General features: G+C 32.7%; 2 protein-coding genes across 2 annotated transcripts in view; one reads left to right on the top strand and one right to left on the bottom strand.

Moving 5' to 3' along the window:
• LOC127735400 (tetratricopeptide repeat protein 38-like) lies at positions 1–25086 on the bottom strand. The gene is made up of 14 exons (XM_052245577.1): positions 25011–25086; positions 18984–19061; positions 16882–16963; positions 16268–16439; positions 11440–11613; positions 10769–10844; positions 10297–10416; positions 7780–7839; positions 3253–3291; positions 2868–2949; positions 2419–2584; positions 1904–2066; positions 998–1071; positions 1–222 (listed from the first exon to the last, which is right to left on the bottom strand). Exons 1-14 carry the CDS (start codon positions 25035–25037, stop codon positions 132–134), a joined length of 1404 nt encoding a protein of 467 aa, XP_052101537.1. The 5' UTR covers positions 25038–25086; the 3' UTR covers positions 1–131.
• LOC127735404 (probable E3 ubiquitin-protein ligase DTX3) overlaps positions 24870–26844 on the top strand; it is a 17235-nt gene continuing 15260 nt past the window's right edge. Inside the window, exon 1 of the mRNA XM_052245583.1 lies at positions 24870–24922. The gene's annotated coding sequence lies outside the window, so the exon portion shown is untranslated. The remainder of the gene's footprint in view (positions 24923–26844) is intronic.

Here is a 26844-nt window from a genome sequence, read left to right as displayed (position 1 = left end):
TCTCTTAAAAATATTTTTAATCTGGAGTATTTACTGCAAATAGAAGTATTTGTTCTGATTATTTACCCATACATTTTCGTATGACTACAGTAATGACGGAGACTTCATCAGCTTATTAAAGAATATCATTATTATGTAGTATGACTTGTAACAAACTGTGCCAATAGTCTATCTGTCCAGGAATCATTTTCTTTTGCAACTCTGCGCTCCCTCAGTAACATTCTGTCGAAAAATGAGAATAAATTTGTTAATGTGCTATTTCATATATAAGAAAAGAAAGACAATATATACTCATTTTCATTTTAGTAATTTTGGCATTGTACAAAGAGTCGTTCATGCTTGCTTGACAAATATCATAAACTGTGAAAACAACATTTTATTCAAAACGATTAAAATGTGAATAACGACATCTACAATTAAGGTTCATTAAAATATCAAACTCATAAAAGATACCAGGCATATAATTCAGTACGCCAGACACAAGTTCATTGGACCTCCGTCATGATTCTTTATATTATTCATCATACTTCCGACCGAATCAGACATGGATTATCGCTCCGCGGGAGTCCCGATTGATCTTGAGCTGCGTTTCCATTCCTTTTAAATATACAGTTCCTTGGTTTGATACGGCCGTGGGTCAAACCCGTGATATCTGCATTCATCCACCAAAGTGGTTGAACAATTAAGATATCCTTGTCTCCATTAACGGTTTTTGGCATTTTTACCTATTATGTCTGTTTGTTTTGTCCACACATTGTTGTCGGTGTTATGGAATTTTATGCGACTGTCATACAAGTGAGAGGCTTTTGGCCATACAGCCAGGTTCAATCCACCATTTTCTACATAGAGAGGTGCCTGTGCCTGGTCAGGAGTATGACGGTTGTTTTTCCTTTAGTTTGGTGTGTTTGAGCTTTTGATTTTGTCATTTGATAAGGGATTTTCCGATTTGAATTTTCTTTGGAGTTCGGTATTTTTGTTATTTTACTTTTCACCTTACCTGCCTAATCTATTGTGTTCCTGTTTCGGAGACCTTAATGTGGAGTGGATCAATAATTGATAGAAAACATCTCTCTACAATATTTATATCAGTGTTAGTACAGTTCGTGATATAACTAATATAATACTAGTAATAGTTATAACTATAATACCTTCTAATTAGAAAACATACTTTAAACATATAATTTAACGAACGGAGAAGGCCTCACCAACACAGCTAGGTACTACAGATAAGAACTCGTAATAATTGTTAAGAGTCTACTTTAAGGGTTAATTCTTGAATGTAGGATATATATGTAATTTTTTCACTTTCTAAGTTAAGACAATTTTTTATATGCATGTATCATTGTCTGGTTTTAACACGAACCCTTGTTGAAACGAAACAGAATCTCTGGTTTCTTGATGGTAGATTTCAACAAAATAATTTAACGAAACCATATTAATTTATAAATGTTATCATAGACAATTATCTAGTGGTATTGGTCTTTTTGTTTGTTTCTCATATTTATTGTTAAATATCCAAATTTCTTTGATTAGGATTCATCCAACTTCTTTTAAATCGTTCCACTTTTTATTTTCATAATTGGTATAGAAGGATTCTATGAAGACATCGAAGTCTGTTTGAAAATTTACACCACATTATCTTTCAGACCTAGTAAGGTAAATCAAGAGTCATATTTGTTATGTTTCGTTTTGATTTTATAAATAAAGTTTAGTAAATAATTGATAAACAAGTATTCTTCGTCTTGATAATTAACTACTTTACTTGGATGTTACTATAAGAACATCAATAATCAACATTTCTATAAACGCAATAGACGGTACTCAAAAATATATTTAGGATTTTTGTAGATGTAGCCCAGACAATGTTTGATGTATATTATCATATAAGAAATGTGATATCAACCTGTGCATCACTTCCGCCAATCTTTATTATTTCATATCGGATAGGGTAAAGTAAATCAACAGCTTTACTGTAATCGCCATCTTCAAAGGCTAAGATACCCTCACACAGAGGTATTCCTACTTCTGCTACAATCGTCTTACTGTCCCAGTCTTCTGGATCATTCCTATATCATAAAAATCATGGTAGTTTTACATATATTGTATGAACTTAACTTTTAGTAAACAACTTAACCATAGCTTACAAATGCTATGCATTTTAACAGGTAATCACTGCAAATATTCATTTATTTTTTTTCTATTTCAGTCAGATGAAGTGAGAAGACATTAAGAGTGTCTGTGGAAATGGAAAAAAAAAGATTTTTTTTTAAATATCATTGTTACTAGTACATTTACGTTCTAACGATATCTATGAATAACATTTTCTCATGAAATTCAATTTGGATCATGGTCTTTATATTGAAATTGTCTTAATTCTTTTACCTTTTTTCTTTATTCTAATTTGCTTATAATGCTTACTTTCCGTACTGCTTCAGAGACTCAAGGAGTTTGTATCTTTTACTTTTATCCTGATTATGACAACATGAAAGAAGGAGGTTTGCCTCTGTGAACATTCGTCCATGTGCATACATATAAACATCACAAGTTTCGTCTAATACTGACCAACGATTACCAACATCTACACCTACAAGTAGTTGAAAGAAGCTATCAGTTTCGGTTACTTTTTATAATAATTCAAACTATTCATGTCCATATTTGTTTCAGTTCGCATAAAGTTCGCGCCAATTGATGTTTAACAAGAAACAATTTATCAATCCAATATTTATTAAAATGAGATAATTTATAATCGATCAAACTTAAAAGATTGCTTATTAAAGCTTATATTTCATCAAACCAGTCACACCATTGTAGTATTTAAATTTCATTTTTATTAAAAAATTAAGAAAATGTCATTATATTTTGCATACCTTCCAGTTTCAATCTATACAGTAATCCAGTCGCATCAGTCAGGTTGAAATCGCTTTTAGACTTTTTTGTTCTTGGTCCAATCTAAATATTTGAAAAATATAATTCAGTTATCATTTCTTGGTTGCAATTGACTATATTAGAGTATTAATTCGTAAAAAAATACTTCAAACTTTCGCGCTGTTTCTAGATTTACCTTCATCAGGAACACTAAAACAGTTGAAAGCAAGGGATGTATTAAGAGTACTTAGAAACTCAAGTATCAAAATATAATATACATGCTCTAAAAGTGTGACATTGAAGCAAATTAAAGTACATTGACGTATTGTTTAAATATTATACTTATGATTTCATTTCATAAATGAAGAATGTAATGTATTAACTTACCTGAGTATCAAATATCCCAAGAGCTTCACTGAAATCACCCTAATTATAAAGAAATATATAAATAATGGTAATTTTTTGTTAAAAAATGCGGATTTCCATATAATAATAAATAACAAATAAAAATCATTGAGGGTTTTGTAGTTTCCCCCAAATCATAAGAAATGATATTTAGTAATAATATATTTAAAGACATCGTAGCGTTCGATACGTAGCCTGGGATCATTACCTTATCTCTGCTGCGCTGTCGAGCAGTTAGCCAAGATCCCAGACTAGTTAACTACTTTTCACTTTTAATTACAAATTGTTTAAAATTTGGTACACCAAACGCACCTTTCGTCTACATAAGACTACAGTGGACTTCCAATCAAAATAGTTGGAAGACCAAATCTATAAAGAAGTCAGCGAAGTTTGAACATGTGCAAGTTATATATGTAGACGAAACGCGCGCCTAACGTACAAAATATTAGTCCTGGTATCTATGAAGAGTTTATGTATAAACCTTTTTCAATACAAAACTTTTATTTATCCGTATTAAGATATTAAAATGTGAACATGATATCGGTCTTCAACTGAGTGACAGTGACAATGATAATTGTTTGAAAGGAGTTTTTCTCAAAAACTGTCCAGTATATTGGGATATTGAATTTTGAGTCTTCAATTAAGTATACTTGTTATTTGTTATTTACTAGTATATTATAAATCTATTGTATTCAATATATAACTTACTCTCATAATGACTTGGGGAAACATTTATAATTTCAAAAAAGAGGCGAAAGATACCAAAGAGACATTCAAACTCATAAGTCGAAAATAAACTGACAACACCATGGCAAAAAAGAAAAAAAACAAACAATAAACAAAACATAATAAACTAAATACTGAGTAACACGAACCCCACCAAACACCGGGGTAGATTTCGGGTGCTCCTGTAGGGTAAGCAGATCCTGTTCCGCATGTGACACCCGTTGTGTTGTTCATGTAAGTCTAATTCGGTAGGTCACATTCGGGGGGAAAGAGGACGGGACTGTGGCTCGACGAATGGAACATATCCGTCGTCATCTGGGAAACAATTATTCCATATCGGTCAACCAACTCGTAATGGCGTCCGTAAAAGTTTCGAAGGGATGATTTCAACTTCAAAACTTGAAACTCTCGTTTAAATAGCTTCCTTGTGAGCAGCAACCCTTTATCAAGGAAATCATGATAGGGAACGCAAACCTATATATATATTCCATATGCAGGCGCTGCTGGAATGTTGCTTCATAGAAATGGAAAGTTTACAATTGGGATGCTGAAATCATCTAATGATATTCATAATAAACATCAAAATTTAAAATAAGAGGCAACATTAATTTACCGATGTTTAAATCTGACAAATCCGCTTATAAGATACAAATCAAGCAAAAGAAAAACTGATGGATTCGCATGAACGACTAAAGGAGCTAGGCTGGGTGCGTCGACAATGTAAGCGTCTCATGATATGCAAAAATCGACCACCATAACAATCAGCAGTCAAAATGTCACAATCGGTAAATTTACAGATCAGATGGATTTTCTGTTAATTAAATAAAGATCAGTGACCGCGAAACGTATGGAATCTATATCATAAATTCCATTTTATCCGCAAGACTTTAAAATTAATCAAAATTATAGCATGTACTCTACACCGAACAGTAAGATATCACAAATCCAGAAAGGAAAATGAAAGTAATGACTGCAAAATTTTAAATATTGACAAAAATACTTAAACAGCGGTAAAGTTTATAAAAAAAATTGTTATTTGGACAAATTTTCTACAAGGATATGTATGAACCCTCAAGTTTGACATTCATTTATCTCAATGGAAGTGTTTCAAAACTTTCTTTGAGTAGTAAATATTAAATTACTCAAAAATGTCCATTTGTAATAAAAGAAGAGTTCCAATGCCCCCGCGTTGCATGTATTTTATCTGTCCAAGAGCAATTACTAAAAGAAAACAGTTTTCCCCCTTTATAATTTTTATAGATATCTGAGAGAAATGAAGGATTGAGAGTAAAAAGTAAAATAACAGAAATACAGAACTCCTAGGAAAATTCTAATCGGAAAGTCCCTTATCAAATGGCAAAATCCAAAGCTCAAACACATCAAACGAATGGAAAACAACTGTCATATTCCTGACTTGGTACAATGCAATTTCCGATATACTTAATACTTCCAAGGGGCATAAGTCTTTAAAAAATATTTGATTGGCACTGATTTTCTTCTGTGTCCAAGAAATTGCTGATATAAAGCTTTGATAAAAATTTTATAAAAATCTGGCAAGAATTGTACACGTGACAGCGGTAACAAGACCGGACGGACAGACGCACGGATGGATTTGGGGACGGACAGACGGACGGACGGACGCGGTCGGTTTTTCTATGTCCCCTGCAACACGACGTGCGGGGGACATATATAACATCGTAGTGGGTCTCTTAAACCGCAATCTCGTATAATCTGACCATGAAATGTAAAACATCATTACGATTACTAAGGAATTTGTCAAAATTTTACTGAAATGAAAGCAAGTAAAAATCACAAATTGCAGAAGCGCTTCTTTCTAAAAAGTGATCGTCACTTGTCAGTAATTTTTAGGCAGTTGTGTTGTATATCTGTGATGTATGTTTACACAGTTTTGGCTGCTGGATCCCAATTATTGTCACATTAACCTATTACGTCTGTTTGGGATGCTAACCCAATTTTGTCAATATTTTAACGGAGCTAAAAAACAACTGTCATACAAGTGGGATGTTTAGCTAGCTATAAAACCAGGTTTAACCCACCATTTTCTTCGGCAAAAACCTATATCAAGTCAGGAATATGGCAGTTGTTTTTCATTTGTTCAGTTGATTGATAGCGTTTGATTTGTCAGTTTTTATGGACTTCCCTTTTTTAAATTTGCCTTGGCGTTTTGTATTTTTGTTATACTTTTTTGCTTTCATTTAGAATACATTTCAAAAAGCAGCAATTCTTATATTTACAGAGCATCGAATTAATATATGTATGCTATAAGCATTTTAATCTAACAGAAAAAACTTCGACAGAAAGTGTGTACCGATTTGAAAGCAGTATCATATCGCGAGAAATAAATTGTACGTCATATAGGTGAAATTAGCTTAACGAGGATGCCGATTTCAAAGCATACAGCTTATAAAATATTTATCATATATAAATTATTATATATCATTATTTCTTATTGTCACTTTTTGCGGGTAATTGAAGCTAGTGCCTACAATATATGCTGTCAACTGTTTTTTTTTAAATCAAACATTAAACGTTTGCCGCAAGTAAACTAACAATGTGCAATAAAAGTGATTGATTGATTGTTGGTGTTTAACGCCACATTAATCACTACTGCCTTTATCGTTGTGTCCTGCTTTTATTGTTGGAGGAAGCCGGAGTGCCTAGCGAGACCCATCGACCATCGGTGGGAAAACTGGCAATCATAGTCATATAAAAATGGAGTCAAACGCATCTGTCACGTGCGGGGCTCGAACTCAGTGTAAACAGGCTAGTGATACAGTAGATGAACTACTTAAACCACTCGGCCGAGCCCCCTGAACAATTAATGTTGATTACTAACGTGGGTGGAACTCATAATTCTATCTTTGAGTTGCTTCTACATAAGTTGGTAACATAGGATGAAATGAGGTGATTCGTCTTACAGCCAATAAAATATCAGTATCTGTATGAATTGAGCACCTACTATAAATATTTCATACTTAGTTTGCAAAAGTTGTTAAATATTTAATACTTCTAAGTCTCATAGTTGATACAAGCACGCAGTATAATATATTTATAGCTGCAGGTGATAGGTACTATCATGTAATGAAAATCATAAAGGCTTTTGAAAGTAATATAAGACGCTAGGTAACAGTCGCATAACCTAAATAAACCATGGAGAAATAAAACTGATTTTTTAAATAGCATGGCAAGTATTTAAACCATAAATTAGACAGGTAGGTAATCATAGACAAATTAAGGAAAAAGTTGTTTACCGATGTTCAAGTCTCATAAATCGATTAAGAAGAGACATAACATAATAATAATCAAAACCTGAAGGAATCGCATGAACTCCAAAAGCAGCGAGAACGGTTAATTGTGTCGACAGGATAAACGTAACCTGCTATGGCATAATGCATGCATCAACCGCCATGCGAATCCACATTCAGTCAAAATGTAAAAATTGGGAACAGGGCACATACTGTTAAATGACAGATCATTGATACGACAAAACCGGTATCTAAAGATATAAGACTGCAAAACATATTGCTAGTATCCAAGCAGTCAAATAATTCTTGATGGTGCCGTAAAACTTATGTAGTGTCGATTTCAGTCGTTTGTCCTCATAACAAACAGGTTTAAGAGTAAGGATCAAGACAAACGAAAATTCTATAACTGTTGATTCTTGATACAAAATCACCATTTTGAAAGTGATTAATATGAATATAAACAGTATGAACAATACAGAATAAACTTCTGATCAACGATATAAATTCAAATATTTACCTTTTCTGCGTATGCTAAACTGAGATGCCAGTAGTTATGGCAGGCCAAATAACATGCACGCTATAAATATAAAAAAAATATGGACTACTATAGGTTTTAAAGGACACGGTCTTGTAGATATTTTCATTGAAGGTTAAAAACGGTGCTTGCATCTTTTCTATTCCCTCTCCTCTGTTTATGCTGAGACTTCTATATCATATATATGTGTCATTGTATATACGTAGTCTCAGGTTTACGTCAAGAGAAAAAAAAATTTCAGCACTGTTTGCATTTTAAACTTATATACTTTATACATTTTGTAATTTACTCCACATGTAGAAATGAATAAATTGTTGAACAGCATTTATTTTACATATATATCGTTGTTATGGATGCAATGAGATGTACACACCAATTACAACAGATTGAACAAAAAGTCATATATTGCATACACTGATGTGCTTTTATAGTTTATTCTAATGTCTATAGAAACAAAATATTACAAAAGCCAATTGAAAATAAAAACTTTTTTATTGTTTCCCAAACTAAACAAACTGACAGACAATTTTTCTAATCGAAATCATATTTGTTTTCATTTTGGTGTTTGATAACACATAATAAGGATACCAGTAATAACCAAAGATATTTGACAGTACAACAGATCACACAAACTACCAACATCCTACTCGTAATTGATGTACATATACAAACAAAGGTAAACATCCACCACCAACATCCTACTCGTAATTGATGTACATATACAAACAAAGGGAAACACCCACCACCAACATCCTACTCGTAATTGATGTACATATACAAACAAAGGGAAACACCCACCACCAACATCCTACTCGTAATTGATGTACATATACTAACAAAGGTAAACACCCACCACCAAAATCCTACTCGTAATTGATGTACATATACTAACAAAGGGAAACACCCACCACCAACATCCTACTCGTAATTGATGTACATATACAAACAAAGGTAAACACCCACCACCAACATCCTACTCGTAATTGATGTACATATACTAACAAAGGTAAACACCCACCACCAACATCCTACTCGTAACGGATGTACATAAACAAACAAAGGTAAACTCCCACCTCCAACATCCTACTCGTAATTGATGTACATATACTAACAAAGGTAAACACCCACCACCAACATCCTACTCGTAATTGATGTACATAAACAAACAAAGGTAAACACCCACCACCAACATCCTACTCGTAATTGATGTACATATACTAACAAAGGGAAACACCCACCACCAACATCCTACTCGTAATTGATGTACATATACAAACAAAGGGAAACACCCACCACCAACATCCTACTCGTAATTGATGTACATATACAAACAAAGGGAAACACCCACCACCAACATCCTACTCGTTATTGATGTACATATACAAACAAAGGGAAACACCCACCACTAACATCCTACTCGTAATTGATGTACATATACAAACAAAGGGAAACACCCACCACCAACATCCTACTCGTTATTGATGTACATATACAAACAAAGGGAAACACCCACCACCAACATCCTACTCGTAATTGATGTACATATACAAACAAAGGGAAACACCCACCACCAACATCCTACTCGTAATTGGTGTACATATACAAACAAAGGGAAACACCCACCACCAACATCCTACTCGTAATTGATGTACATATACAAACAAAGGGAAACACCCACCACCAACATCCTACTCGTAATTGATGTACATATACTAACAAAGGTAAACACCAACGAACAACAATGGTCTAGATAGCTTGACTTGAAACAAGCACAAACTGTTTTGGAGTTAAACTACTTTTACGTGTGCCCACATCTATCCCCTTTGCCCATCTAGATCAATTGTCGTAAAGTAAAGCTCACAGTGTAGCTATCAACAAGATAACCACTAACTTGAACATGGAAATACAAGACGCTTAATTTTGAGCGCTTCTATAGAAAGGTGGATAAGGTAGCCACAGCTGTTACGGAATACATTCAAGAAACAAAAAGATCTGTCATCAGACATTTTACTTATCACGAAATCTCATCATAAAATTTAATTGAAATCAATAGTATTTGTGAGAGTCCAGTAAGTATTTAAAAACCCCAGGATGTAGAAGATGCGAATTTCGACAATTAATGTATCTTCGGAGATGATCCAGGGCAAAATATTGGAAATTCCAAATCTAAAAACAAACCTTGAAAAGCTGACAAAACCGAAAAGGACCAAAGAAATAGTCAAAACTCTTACAAGGAATCAGAGCTTTGCATTATGGAGATATATTCCTTAATTTAAAATGATTAACAGAATTTAATAACAGAACATTTCAATAAAGAATATCAGTAAACTCATCATTTACAGACAAAGTGCCGTAAACAACTGTAATTTGGTTTGTAAATTCAAAAACTTTTTAACATTCAGACAGGAGAAAATTGTTTTACCTGAACATGCAAATATGTGTGGAAGTATACATATTATTCTCAATTTCATATTATATTTTCAAGAAATAATAGCTTACGCTCCAATCATTTTCTGTTGACAGGATGAACTCTATACCTTTCTCATGTTGACCTTGCATCAGATAGACATGTGACAGTGCATGCGTGGCGTAAGTTTCGTGTCGTTCTATTTCAAGACACTAAAATGACCAAAAAAGTTTCGATAATTGCATTAATTTTGTAATACAATTCAGCATGTTTATGTATCCAATGCTCTAATGTAACTTTCATCCTAATTAATATACGTTAATATGTATGATATGGGTTGCTTTCATATTAGATAAATAAAATACCAAAAATAAGTCCTGTGTCTCTATCTTTACTGGAGAACTTCAAAATTTTCATACCAACTCGTAATTATGAAAAGATTAAAGAGAGCTGAACACAAACAACAGTAAGGGACTATATTCCGTCTCATTCTACATGAAAAAGTATCTTTCTTTTCTAATTTTTCTTTTGACTGAAAAGGGGAATATACAAAATTGTTTTTACCCGCTTTGCTGTTTTCTCGGCAAGATCATAGAAGTTGTTTTCTTCCAAACAAAATGCTTGCCAGCTCAGGATGATGCTAAAATACAAACATAGGGAATTAAAATGTAGAAAATAATTAGGCAATTTACTGACTTTCAACTGATTAGATGTATGTTTCAATGTGTGTATTAATGATTTTACTATATTTAGCATTGGCTTTGTTTTGGCATTTTTTTACCTCTTCGGTGTGTTCGGTTAGAACAATTAACTAAAGGTTATCGTTTTACAAACAAATAAACGAAAGGAAAGACATACGGCCCTACACTGGTATACATGCTATCTAAAAATTTCCTGTCCAATTTTGAATCTGTAATAGTATTATGTTAAAGTATTCAAAGATATTTTAAGTTTGTTTGTTGAAAACTGACCACCTTTATCCTTTACGACTAGACTGCATATAATGCAGATATTAGTAAGTTAAAATTGTCACAATAGTATCGAAGTTTTTGTTCCAATAAACGGTTTTTTCAAAACGAAAAACAATTGTTAGAGCAACCAACGAAACAATTAATGTTTTAGTGTCATTTGAACTCCAATGAAACTGTAAACCCGGTCTTTGAACAAGTCATAATAAGGAATCGAACAAGACGGTGTAAATTCGGAAATGGCGACTTAAAATAAAACTGTTTTACCTATAACCAGGTGTGTCTTTTTTGTAACTGGGAAGTACTCTCGTAGTTATGTCCTTGTTTTCTTTAGGCATTCCCAGGTTAATCATCGCAAGGAAAGCTTGTCTAGATGCCAGCAGATCCGTTGGATAGTCAACCAGAATATCCTCCCACAGTTTAACAGCAGCATAATGTTTTCTTGGGAACAAGTATAAAATCGTGTTTAATAACATGCATCATTCATAAGCGCTTGTGATTAACGGTAACAATTTCAATGCACCAGATGCGCATTTCAACAATTAATGTCTCTTCGGTGATTCTTGAGGCCAATATATTTGAAAATCCAAAACCTAATACTAACGTTGAAGAAATGATAAAACCACAAAAAAGGATCGAAAGTATAAACAAACCCGGGTATGGAATCAGAACTATGCATGGGGAGATACATTCCTTAATTTAAAATGATTTCCAAAATTCTATAACAGCAAATAATCAAACATTATCCGTATTTTCATGCCAGTACCGAAGTACTGGCTACTGGTCTGGTGATACCCTATGGGCCTAATAGTCTAGCAGCAGAGGTAGCAACCCAGTGGTAGTACATGTAATAACATTAACGGTATGCCAATTTCACGACACCAGATTCGCATTTCGACAAAAGTATTGTCTCTTCATTAACTCGACGCCTAAATAATGGAATATTCAAACCTAATATAAACGAATAAAATAGCTGATAAAATAAAATAAAAACTACAAAAGTATAACCAGACCCGGGAAAGGATTAGAGTTATGCATGAAACAGATACATTCCTTAATTTAAAATGATTTCCAAATTTTATAACAGCAAATTTAGATAAAATACTACCTCTTTTTGCGTGCAGGTGTCCAAGTACTGGCCAACTTGCTGATGATACCCTTGGGGACTTATAGTCCCCCAGACAGAGGTATCGGACCAATGATAGTAATAACATTAACGGTACCAATGTCATTGCACCGGATGCGCATTTTGATTATTAATTTCTCTCCAGTGATGCTTGAGGCCAAAATAATTAAACATTCAATACCAAATAGGTACGTTGAAAGACCGAGAATGGATCAAAATTATAGCCAAAAGCAGATTTTCACATACCTATTATATATTAATATAAATATTTGTATGATTGCTTATATAATTATTTCAACAATGCATCGCAATAAATATTCGATTTCCGTCAACTTCATTGTTTATGTGTAATGCGTTGTACGTCTGAAAGAAGCATAATAAAGAAAACTCAAGGAGAAACGTGAATAGATCCCAAAATACTGGAAATATTCCTAGTTGGAAAAATAAAACAGAATAGATCAAGGAAACACTTCTCGGAGCTCCAGATATCATCCCTGTTTTTGGTGGGGTTCGTGTTGCTCGGTATATAGTTTTCTATGTGGTGTTGTGTAGATGTGATTGTCTTTTCGACGTTTTTCGTTTCTGCCATAATTTTGTAGGTCTCTTTTCAACTTATGAGCTTTGATATCTTCCGCCTCTTTTTTTCTCCGAGTGGGCTAGACGAAGCTTTTTTTTCCTCATTCAAACAACGAAACAAGATAGTCATTTTCCTCACTCAGTGAACGAAAAATGTGCGGATCTGACACAAGTATAGATAAATTGACTAATACCACAACTATTCAGCCGGTACATAAACTGCAAACGAATGAAGTCTTCATCCACGAAACGGTAGATTGATAAATAGTTTAATGGGTTGTTGGATGCTTAACTTCATGCGGCAAATAGATCCTATGTGTATTATAAACAAGAAAAAGGTAGCGATGTGATAATGCAGGATCATTAACAATCTTGATTTATACTGGAAAAAGATTAAAGGTTTTAGAACTTTGTCAATTAAAATTTAAAACAAGAGGCTGTCAGAGTGACAGCAAACCGGATTGTCCTGCAGAGTTCGAACCATGAACAGTTGAGCAAGTATGGACAAAACATTTAAGCTTAAAACAGCTCTGAATTTGGATTGTGATTGAATATTTGACACAGCATAGGTTTGTGACACAAAATGAATGTGGTCAAAGAACGGAAAAATTTGAAATCAGACATTTACCTATTATGAACCAATATCTAAAATCTAAGTACATTGTTAGAATCAGCATATCAAAGAACCCCAAGAATTAAATTTTTGATGAAATCAAACAAAAGTTTAATTTAGGACCCTTTAGACCTCAATGTGGTATTATCTAATTAATAATGAAAATAAATACAGGTTTAGAGTCAGCATTTCAAAGAACCTTATATATATTCAATTTATGTTGAAATCAAACATAGTTTTATTTTGGACCCCGATTTGGACCAACTTGAAAACTGGGCCTAAAATCAGAAATCTAAATATATGTTTATTAATATACAATATAAGCTTAGTTTTTAAAGGAGTTCGCTTCATCAAACAAAAATAATAGCATTCAGAAAATTAGTTTATACAGAATAACAAACAATCCTACCACAAAATTCTTCAAACAATTTACCAAAGAAAAGAAGAAGAAAAATCCAAAATTATGTCATTTATCATTAATACATTGTCTTTTAAAAATCTATAAAACTTATCTGTAATTATCTTCAAAATGTCTAATAATGAACAGTACATACTATACTTATACTGTCCTACAGAGCTTATAACAATCAGCACTTAGGAAACAGAAAATTTTCAAATAAACCTGTCACTGCAATTATAATTGTGTGATGGATATTTACCACATGCTAAAGTTATCTGATAACAGGTGAAAATTATTTAAAAACACTTAGTGTAATCAAACTTTATATATATAATTAATAGTTCCCAATATGTTTTCTTTCATTTGTCACAAACTAATATAGATCTGCAAATTATCTATCAATGCAACAACTTTATCTCCACAATGTAATGTAATGAAATATATCCTTTAATAAAAATACATTATTATCTAATTAAAATGATATTTGCCATTTCTGTTCAAAGGGAAATAACTCAATCATATAATAAGTATAACTTTTGGCTACTAAAAGGTCTACAACTCAACAACGAGAATAGCTAAAATCGTGAAATTGAACTTGACCTTCATTTAGTCACAGGAAACAGCGTATCAAAATTTGAAAAAAAATCATCAAAGCGGTTTCATGTTAATGAACGAACGCTGTTTGCAGTCGCCCGCCGTACATCCCCAAATCAATAACCGATTTTTCCTTCTAAAATCCGGTTAAAAATGTATACGCTTTATTACAAATTGTACACTGCATTTTAAAAGCTGGTAAATGGACAATAATAATAATGTATACGTGTTTGGTAATCAACAACAACAAAACAAAATAAACTGCTTCGCTGAGCGCAGCTGGATACGCCCGCAGAGGTCCAACCCTGAACAGTTGGGGCAAAAATTGACACAATATTCAAGCTTGATACAGGTCTGAATTTGGATTGTATTAAATTATTTGACATATTATAGGTTTCTGAATAAATGTAGTCAAAGAACTTGAAATTGGTTATATGAATTGAATTTATATTCAATTAAAGATTTCTTGCTGTTGCGCAATACTTAGTAAATCTGTTGTCAGACTATAAAAAATTAAAGTTCAATTAATTCTCAATGTCATATTAGAAATTTATGAAAATGTAAAGGGAGCTTACATCAATAGATATAAACAATTCACCAAAGTTTCATGAGAATTGCTGAAAGCATTTTTGAGTTATTGTCCAAAAACTGGAAAATCCCCCCTTTTTTAATGAATAAAACCCCATAACTCAGAAATGTAAAATGTAAAATTTATAAAATTCTAAACGGAGCTTACATCAATAGATATAAACAATTCACCAAAGTTTCATAAGAACTGCTGAAAGCATTTTTGGTTTTTTGTCCGAAAACTGGAAAATCCCCCTTTTTTTATGAATAAAACCCTGTAACTCAGAAACGTAAAATCTAAAATATATAAAAATCAAAAGGGAGTTCATGTCAATAGATATAAACAATTCACCACAATTTCTTGCAAGTTGGTGAAAGCATTCTGGAGTTATTGTCTGAAAACTGGAAAATCCCCCTTTTTTTAATGAATAAAACCCCATGACTCGGAAACGTAAAATCTAAAATTTATAAAAAACGAAAGGGAGCTCACGTCAATAGATATAAACAATTCACCAAAAATTTATGCAAATTGGTTAAAGCGTTTTTGAGTTAATGTCCGACATGTTGACGACGGACGGACAGACGGACGGACGGACGGACGGACTGACGGACAGACGGACGGACGGACGGACGGACAGACGGACGGACGGACAGACGGACAGACGGACAACGGTATACCATAATACGTCCCGTAAACGGGCGTATAAAAACCCAATAAAAAACGACGGTTCATTACTAGTAGTTGACAATATATAGAAAATATATTTAAAATAAACCTGATGGTTACAGTTGTGCAACAACAAAAATAAAAAGAATATGAAAAAAAAAATGAAAACAGCACGTTATAAATTTCATGCGTCCGAATCGCTTTTCTGGATTTACCTTCATCAGTAAAGCCCAAAGCCGAATATTTGAAAGCCAATGATGTATAAGAACTGAAACAGTTGAAGAGCTATATATGATCAAAAAGGACCTACAAAAATAGCCAAATCCATCTAAGGTCAACTTTGCCTGAGGGAGTTGAAACCTTAGTTTCTTTATAATTTCAAAGTTTATAAACGGACAATTTTAGAAAGGGTTGTTATGAATAATGTCAGAACCGAAGTACCAACTACTGAGCTGATGATACCCTCGGGGACTGATAGTCCACCAGCAGAGGTTTCGACCCAATGCTGTAAAAAATGAAACTGACACATTATTTTACCTTTCGTTTACTTACCCTTGAGCCTGCACATTTAAAGCATTTACGTGCTTTCTCTCTCTGTCTGTTATTTGTGATTCCTGTACCAATGCATTGAGTGTGTCCATTTTTGTTTTCAGGTCTGTATTCAGGTGTAAAGGTTTTTCTGGTCCTCCCAAACAAAGATTGTTTGCAAACACGTGGCCCATTACTAATTTCAAAAGTAAATATATGTACTATCTGTAACCAATTTAATTCTTATTTAAAAGTTTACTGTTCTTAATCATTTTTCTTTTTTTTTTTTTAGGTTTTTGATTGTTTTTCTTCTTTAGTTTTCAGGATGTTTTAAATCTGTTGCTATGCAAGCTGGCTTTGAAAAGTGCATCATTTAACAATCTGACTTGGATTTTTTTTCCCTATCAGTGTCTTTCGACATTTAAAAAAAATCCAATTTATAATTGATATAATTGATATACCCTACGATATCAAGTCGTCGTTTTGATACCATTTATGGTCTGCAATTTTTATTTTATTTCTCCCTTTTCAACTCTGTGTCTTCAGTTGCTCTTCCGTGATGACACAATATACGTATGACAAGCAGACAAGGCATTATACTTGTCACTATATAATGTTCTCGAGTTAAAGCAGCTTACCAAATTTTGGATCTGCCTCTAGCATTTTCTTCGTACTCTCTTCCAAGCCTCCCACGGATGGTTCATCATACATACCACTTGCCTGTGGACAATTTAATACATTGTACTCTATGTATATCTATACATATCATATACATGATGCGTGTTTACCAATTCACCCGGGACCATTCAATGTAAAATTCTGCAAATACTTACCACAAACTCATTTTTCAAGTATATGTAATCGTTCATAAAAGATATTGAAAAATATTTTTACTGTAAATAAAATCATACAATAAATCAAAGAAAAAATTGATAAAATTCCAAATAAATTTAGAATATCCATGTCTTTCTGTTGAGAGAAAGTATCAGAACAAACTTAAAGGAAAATTAAATATTAAATTTGAACTGACTATGCATAAAATTTAGAACGTCATTTTTAACACTAAAATGTAAAAAAAACCCGACCATGTTGAAACATTTAAAACAAAATATGAATTATACCCTATGTTTTCGTGTTCTTTTTACTTAATAAAAAGCAAAAAAACAATGGAAAAAAAACAACTAACTATGGATAACAACTGACGATGACGCATTAGGCTTATACGGTCGAACGCTTATTGATGACAATAGTTCAAATAAGTCCTTATGGTCAGTGACAAAAAATCTCTAATTTAAGACATGTATTGTTTAAACATCCCCTAATTTTTCATGCATTTTTATCTACTTAATTGGGACTAAGTTCACGACTCAGTTTCTATTCCAAAATGTTAATTACTGACCAAATTCCACCTAAAACTAGTCAGTTTTGTAAATATTCTTAATGTAGTATAGGTGTTAGTGCATCGACAGTCTTGCTAAAGTTATAGATCAAGCAAATATTTTCATCGAACTTCAGTTATACTATGCAAATGCGTCTCGTCGCCTTTACTTGAAAAATGAAAAATGCCAATGTTTTGAGGCATTTTTACAAAACATAATTATGTAAGTTGTTAATTTTTCACTTTCAGGAGCGTTTTATTACGAAAATCGGTCTTATATCAAAAACATGATGAGTTCTACGAACTATGGGGTGTTTCAAGACCTTGACTACTCATGAGGGTCCCGCACGGTCGGTTATACCATGGACGTATTATATTATCAATGGTTATACTCACCGTGTAATCATTTTGTCATTAAGGTAAAAACGAAATGTGTTTGCATTGATGTATACATTTTTTTGATGGATGCGAGAATATAACGTGAGGGTACCCAAATTGCACCTATTTTGACAGTTTTTTCACCTACTTTTATTTATGACCCGGACAAAAGTTTCCATTCCGTGTTTATTTTGTAGATGTATCCTTAATTGCTATATGGTTCAACAAATTTAATTTTAAATCTATATTGAATAATAGAAAAATGGGGTTGAACCGACCTCCAAACGATCCATGATTCTATAATAAGGAGTACCAGATTGCACTCATGCTTACATTTACATCCGTAAAAATTGAGTAACTGATGTTTTGTTTTATTTCTCCAAATATTCAAAGCAATTTGACAATAGTCCCTGCTTACTGTTATTTTTTTTAAAAATGGATACCTGTAACATATTTTAATTGCTCATTTTTAAAAACTTACTTTTTGTGGACGTCGCATGGCGACGTTTTCGTAGATTTTACTTTTCCAGTAAACACTTCATCTGTTTATATATACTGTGAACATTTTGTGAGTATTTAAATATATTTAGCTATGTTGAAAGACGTGCATATAGTCAAATAATAAAAATACAAAGTGTTTGGTCTCTAAGAAAACTTGTAAGATTTCCTCTGCTATTTTTGCTAAATAGATGCAATTTGGGTACTCGGTGCAATTTGGGTACTATGACGTTACACTTTGTTAATTGTCCATATACATTGAACCGATGACAAAACAAAAGTAAAACATAACAATAATAAACAGTATTATACCATGTGAAAAATGATTGCAGTTACAGTAAGCCGACAATGGTTTTGTTTAACAACACACTTAATTTTCCTGATGTTGTTAACATTGTAATTGTTAGAAATGTACAAATTCATTCAGAATCATGTCCCTTTTCATTTTTGTTAACATTTCCCTCGTGTCCTAAAGGTACTTCATACCTGGGTGACGGAAGCATCGTATAGTTTGCATGCTTCATTGCTGGTTGTCGACAGAGGAAGTCCAGCGTCAATCCAAGCCTATAAAATAATAATTCTATTGTAACGTTCATTTTGATTGGAAAACGCTATAAGTTTCATGGCATCCATTCAACGATTGATGGTATGAAAATGTGCGCACTTGCCAGTGTATGCTCTAGTAATGTTTCTTTCAGTTGCATAAGAATGGAGATAACAGTATTGCATTTTTGATTTGGTGGTAGCAAAAAACTGTGTAAGTACCAAGTAAACTCAATTTGTGCCAATCAAATCTCAAATTGATTCCCGCAACTATTCATATGCAATACTGCGATCTCCTAAATGATGAACTTCAGTTCGTAAATATACTTTTTCACTTTTTTGGTCTTTTGGAAAATGTTGTTTGTGCTGTATTTAGACCCCTCTAACAAGAAATTTGTTTTGCATGCACACGTAAAAAAATTGCGGTTTTTATCCATCGCAATCATAGGTTTAAACGTTGTTTTCAATTTAGACTTATTTATATATATATATATATAGAGTCTATAAGAATCTACCAACCAGTAAACTTAATAGGTATTGGATCATCAAGATTGACAATACTACACAAACAGGGAAAATTATATGAGTCTAAAAGATTGTGTAACAATACCGATAAATAGATGGGAAACAAAACACTAAAAAGTGTTAATATCATCGCACAAAGATGGAAAAACTGAACAGATGATATAAATTATACAATAATTGCTAATATTTCGGCTCAACAAATGGCCTTCCTCAGTGTTAAAAGTTTTAACAATACTGATATATAATGTTAAGGTGTAAACATATAGATCAATAATAATACAAGTAAGTTTTGGTCGATTGATTTTAATCCAAAATCCTGAATATCATAATATAAACATTAGACTGTAAATTTAATTATTTCTTTCTATTGATTCCATCTGGATGGAGGACACCCAGTGTTTTTATCCAAAACTTCTCCCGATTCTCTCTTTGCCTATTTTGCCATGTACAATCCTGTTCGATCACAAGGATCTTCATGTGATCAAAATCTTTCAGATTGTGATCTGGTAACCTGAAGTGTTGGCTGACAGGAATATACGGTTTTTTTGTGAGGTCACTCCTGTGGCCATTAAGGCGTTTGTGAAATGGCTGCATAGATTCACCAACATATTGGAGACCACATATAGGACACTCAAGAACGTAAATCACGTTTGATCTTTTGCAGTTGACATTGCAGAAGATCTTGTATGTCTTTTCTGTGGTCTTACTGTGTAATGTTGATGAATGCTGCAATTGGTTGCAACATTTGCAGCGCTTATCCCCACAAGGCTGGCAATTACCTACAGTATGGTTAGGTTTGGAAAGGTCAGCACGGACAAGTATATTTCTCAGGCTGTTAGGTTGTTTGAAGGCAATCATGGGAGGCTCAGGAAAGATTTTGGATAACTTAGAATGTTAGCAGAAGCAGTCTGCTAACTTACAAAGAAAAACAGAAAAGTAAAAGAATCCCATGTGTGTTCACCTACCATCCATGCCTGAGAAATAGTTTCAAGACCATTCGTGATCATTGGACAGCAATCGAGAAACATTCTAAGTTATCCATATATATAAACAAGTCTAAATTGAAAACAACGTTCAAACCTATGATTGCGTTGGATAAAAACCGCAATTTTTATACGTGTGCATGCAAAACAAATTTCTTGTTAGAGGGGTCTAAATACAGCGCAAACAACATTTTCCAAAAGACCAAAAAAGTGAAAAAGTATATTTTAACAAAACGCATTTGACTAACAGGTCGAACAACAAATGTTCTTAAACCCTGCTGACTGCCATTGGCGATTGCCAAATAAACGGATCACCGATGTAATAAATAGATCGTAATTATAAATTTAATACTAAACAGAAAACAATAAATTAGCGGAAAAGATGGTATACCGCAAACAAAAGGTGCAAAGGTTTTTGTACACCATATCCGGATTTCGACAATTAATGTCTCTTCAGTGATGTTAGGAATCGAAACGGTATTTGGAAAGCCATAAAATTTACCTCAATTTTGGATAGACTCTTGAATTTTGAGGAGTCAAAATAGGATGAACGGATCATATAAACCCGAAGGCAAATATAATACAAGCCCAAACGAAAAAATATAAACAAGTCTAAATTGAAAACAACGTTCAAACCTATGATTGCGTTGGATAAAAACCGCAATTTTTATACGTGTGCATGCAAAACAAATTTCTTGTTAGAGGGGTCTAAATACAGCGCAAACAACATTTTCCAAAAGACCAAAAAAGTGAAAAAGTATATTTTAACAAAACGCATTTGACTAACAGGTCGAACAACATATGTTCTTAAACCCTGCTGACTGCCATTGGCGATTGCCAAATAAACGGATCACCGATGTAATAAATAGATCGTAATTATAAATTTAATACTAAACAGAAAACAATAAACTAGCGGAAAAGATGGTATACCGCAAACAAAAGGTGCAAAGGTTTTTGTACACCATATCCGGATTTCGACAATTAATGTCTCTTCAGTGATGTTAGGAATCGAAACGGTATTTGGAAAGCCATAAAATTTACCTCAATTTTGGATAGACTCTTGAATTTTGAGGAGTCAAAATAGGATGAACGGATCATATAAACCCGAAGGCAAATATAATACAAGCCCAAACGAAAAAATATAAACAAGTCTAAATTGAAAACAACGTTCAAACCTATGATTGCGTTGGATAAAAACCGCAATTTTTATACGTGTGCATGCAAAACAAATTTCTTGTTAGAGGGGTCTAAATACAGCGCAAACAACATTTTCCAAAAGACCTCAAAATTCAAGAGTCTATCCAAAATTGAGGTAAATTTTATGGCTTTCCAAATACCGTTTCGATTCCTAACATCACTGAAGAGACATTAATTGTCGAAATCCGGATATGGTGTACAAAAACCTTTGCACCTTTTGTTTGCGGTATACCATCTTTTCCGCTAGTTTATTGTTTTCTGTTTAGTATTAAATTTATAATTACGATCTATTTATTACATCGGTGATCCGTTTATTTGGCAATCGCCAATGGCAGTCAGCAGGGTTTAAGAACATTTGTTGTTCGACCTGTTAGTCAAATGCGTTTTGTTAAAATATACTTTTTCACTTTTTTGGTCTTTTGGAAAATGTTGTTTGCGCTGTATATATATATATATATATATATATATATATACAGTGCAGGCGATTTGGTGTCACGATATCTCAGTAGCATGAGTTCGAATCCCGGCGAGGGAAGAACAAAAAATTTGCGAAAGCAAATTTACAGATCTAACATTGTTGGGCTGATGTTTAGACGAGTTGTATATATATATATATATAAGAAAATTAATATAAGATAATGACGGTTTCAATTCATCACGTTTACTAGCGCTTTCACTGCTTTCACAGATCTTCAGGTAATGTGACTTGCATACATAAATGTTATAAAACAATTGATTGACGTTAACAATAGTTGTATACATAAATGTTATAAAACAATTGATTGACGTTAACAATAGTGTTAACAACTATTGTTAACGTCAATCAATTGTTTTATAACATTTATGTATACAAGTCACATTACCTGAAGATCTGTGAAAGCAGTGAAAGCGCTAGTAAAAGTGATGAATTGAAATCGTCATTATCTTATATTCATTTTCTTATATGTTACCAGCATACGGATTCTATTTGACTTTTTTCTATATATATAATTGATTGACGTTAACAATAGTATGACGTTAACAAATACAAGGGAGACTACTAATGTCATTTTAAAATTGGAGTAAAGTCTTTAAAATGTTTCGTAAAAATTAAAATATTATTTATCATTTAATCCCGGGTTGAGAATGTTTATGAATAATTCTTCTTTCTTCTTCCGGAGAAAATCATTTTGACGATTGACCATATACAACGGAAATATATTAAATCGTCCATTAGAACAACGATGGAAATGGTCGTTAGCCCTGATGATTGTTAAATCTTCATGGTTGGTTTGCTGTCTATGTACAGTCATTCTAGTCCGCAGTTCTGTTTTTGTCTCTCCAATATAGAATTCCTCACAATTTGCACATATGAGAGAATAAATGACGTTTGAACTTTTACAAGACATATTTTGTTTAACTGTGAAATGCTTTCCATTTTTGAAATAAATTGAACTTTCTTCTATTAAATCTGGACATGTCATACATCGTTTATCGGTACATTTTCTAACAATAGGCGAAGTTTCATTAAAGTCGAATTTTGAAGATGTTAAATATCGTTTTAGACTTTTTGACTGTCTTTTACTGCTGATAATCTTCTTTTTTTGTAATACTTTGTCCATTTTTTCACTTTTGTGTAAATTATTTTCAATTTGTCGCATGAAACTAAATATATCATAATCTCGTGGGTTATATGTTGTGACAAACGGGATAATTTTGTCTAAACTTTTTGATGATTCTTCGGTTGTTTCGGATCGCCGTGATTCTGTAATGATTGGTCCTTTTATCAGTGCCTTTTGAATTCCGTAATCTATCACTTGTTCCGGATATTGCTGCTTTTTTAAATACACTTTTAATTCTTCCAATCTTTTATTGCGTAATAGTTCTGTACTCAATACATCTTTTATTGAGTAATAGTTCTGTACTCAATACATCTTTTATTGCGTAATAGTTCTGTACGCAATATTTGTCAACACGATTTAATAACAACATCTTCGTATAATACCATCTTATATAAGTATCGTTGTGCAAATCTCTAGACTTATATAATTTTTTCCTTATCTGCACAGTATCGTCTATTCTAGACGATCCTGTACATAGTAAATTTGCTGGTTGGTCCTTTTTATAGACTTCTAGAAAATTACCTTTTTGATCCATAAAACAAAGGGGCCACATGACATTCTTTATTCTTCAGTAATAATTTCTATCGGTCTTTAACAGAAAAAAATGGACCGGAAAACCGGTCGTTAACAGACTTTTACATGTTAATGACCGGTGGGGCGTGGTTTCTCTGTTTAGAGAGATGTCCCTTTAATAAAAGGATTTTAATTTCATATTGAAGTTGTTGAATTGTTTACCATATATTTTTGTTAATAATAAAATTATAGAAAAATTTATTTTGTTTTCATATATTGAAAAAAATTATTTAAATGAATGGTAGTGACTTATAGTTATCACTATGACTGGTCTTCACTCTTTCCTATAGAAATCGTACAATGACTCGAATTTGTTTTGAACAATTTGAATTTATGAGAATTTTTAAAAACATGGTTCCTCAATGAAATAAACATAATAGTTATTGAAGAACTGGTCATTATCGTGATACAAGGACTGCCCGTCGGACAGTGATATTGACTGCGACAGCGATAATATATACCTTCAGACCGATACTATTAATAAAGCAAATACTAGTATCAAAAAGACTGAAAGTTAGTCTAAAGCCAAATTCCAACTATCTTCTCAGACAAAAATATCAATCAGTCCACCTTAAACGGATTTAGTATAAAAACGTCATAAGCAGTCTAGCTGAGGAAAGCATACATGACCTTGTGCAATGCGAAAATGTAAGTATCGCAATATAAGACCAGTGTTAAACCAGCTAACTGAGCTGAACAATCAATCATAGCAAACAAATATAGCTGAATAATTTGCAAAATGGTTCCAACGGTGTAGGTAACTGGATAGCAATTCATATATGTTAAAATAATATGTATCAATAAATAAAATCGATGTTAGTATACCGATAAAGAAAATACTATAACTCTGAGTGTATTCAAATTAAGAAACAACAAATTAACATGGATCGTATCGTGATCTTTAATGTGTGTATATGACCGCATATATTGTGCACATTATCATGTGTTTTGCTTCCTGTTTGGGATAGTTGGCGATGAACAAGCGGAACGGTTTGAAAAAGAAGTGATTAAGATTCCAGGTTTTAAGCGTTTAAATAATGTTTTTGTAAATCTACCTGACTTTTTTAAGTGACAAGTATAAATGGCTTTACCTTGCAGTCTCTCCAATTTGTTCTCATGTCGACTCGCTTTTATGTAAACAATGTATGGTGGTCCGTAAGGTCTATATATAGACACTAGACTATGAACAATATTTATTTGCATAAACCAGAGACATATATATGTCTCTGCATAAACACATTTTACATTAATGGTTATGGCATGATAAAATACAATGAAAAAGACAGTCGTCAATATTATATAATAAGGTAGTGACATAGGCTTTCATATAAGAATTAAAAAAATAGATAATAATAAATGACTACAACTATACATGTATTTTTTAAAGGGGCATTATCTGTTAAATTCATGTTCACCGATTTGACTCAAATTCTCGTATTTGATTTGTAACATACTAAAACGTATATCCAAATTAAAAAAAGTCTAAATTAACCAATTAACAATACATGGACTCGATAATATGTATCAGCATTTTGTGTGTATTTGAGTCTAGACGCAAACTTATTAACCATCGAGATGACCATAATGACATCCGAAGACTGCCAACGGTCATGCAACCCGATATACATAAATATAAATATAAATAGATAGCGAGCAGGTGCAATTGGATTTTTTTTTAGGTCTGTTTGATTTCATATTATAGGTTAAAAGATATGTTTATCATCGTTTTTACCTATATAAGAATGATTTTTTATGGATCGAATCAGTCAACTAAAATTGTTCACTCTTGTTTCATTTTCAATGTTGACATTATTTTCCTTTTAACAGCTGTCGCCTAGTACATGCGTAACTCATTTCTAACCAAGGTGTTAACTTGAAGGTCACGGGAATACGGATTCATCATTGAGGTTAAATTATTGACTTGCAAATTTGGGTCAAACTGACTGCTTATAACGAAATTTTACTTCAAAATTTAATCTTTTATTAATATTGAAACAAAATGGATCGTATTTTTTTTCTAAATCATATATAATGCTCTTTAAATGTACATACAAATTTTAACACTTTTTCTTTATGAGAGACTATCATTAATGTCTTTTGTAATTTTGAGGACCAGTTATCGCCAGTTTCCAGTTACCGTCAGCTGTCATTTTATTAAATAACGGAAGCGTTGGATAAAAACAACAGACTGCTGATAAATTCGGACAAAAAATTTTGCTTCATTTGTAAAAACTCCGTTTTGTTTCAACCCATTTTAAGATAGGAAAATACATAATTTTCTGTAAATTGAACTTGCCGTTGGGAGATACAAGTGTAGGGACATGCCTTCATCGCTTTGTCACGTCCTCGATTATGGAAAACTAAATCCTTACCGTTTTGAGACAAAGCAATATTTAACTTGTTTTAGAATATTTAATTTTCTTTCAAAAGAATTTAAAAAGATTTATAAATTTCAAAATTAAAATCTATAGTCTTTCAATACAGTGTATACGCTACCCCAGTGGTTTGTTTCAAATGACACATAACAGTTAATTTTCAGTGCAGGAAGGAGACCTTCCAAATTAATGGTCAGAATGGCGATGTGTTTGGTTCAATTGACATACGTTCTTCTCTTCTTTCGACGCAAACGCAAAATGTTACATTAATGTCCCGATTATAAATGTAAATTCTGTCATTTAATGGCAAGATTCAAAAGTGACAGTAACTGGTCATCATATCTATAAAATTTCCCGCAAAAATCGGTATACTTGTTTAGGCTTGGGACTATTATACTAATAATATATTATGTTCCAGTTTAGGCCTGCGACTTTTTTTTACTAATAATATTATTTCCCAGCTTAGGCCTATAAGAGAAATTAAAGTCCGGGTCTAAGGTGCTAAAAGTAACTTTTGGTAACCCTTTTTATGTTAAAAGAATATTTCCCT

This window comes from Mytilus californianus, unplaced genomic scaffold (assembly GCF_021869535.1).
Source record: "Mytilus californianus isolate M0D057914Y unplaced genomic scaffold, xbMytCali1.0.p SCAF_3, whole genome shotgun sequence".
Classification (NCBI taxonomy): domain Eukaryota; kingdom Metazoa; phylum Mollusca; class Bivalvia; order Mytilida; family Mytilidae; genus Mytilus; species Mytilus californianus.
Note: the sequence above shows the minus strand (reverse complement) of the source record. Positions and strands in the feature narration are given on the sequence as shown.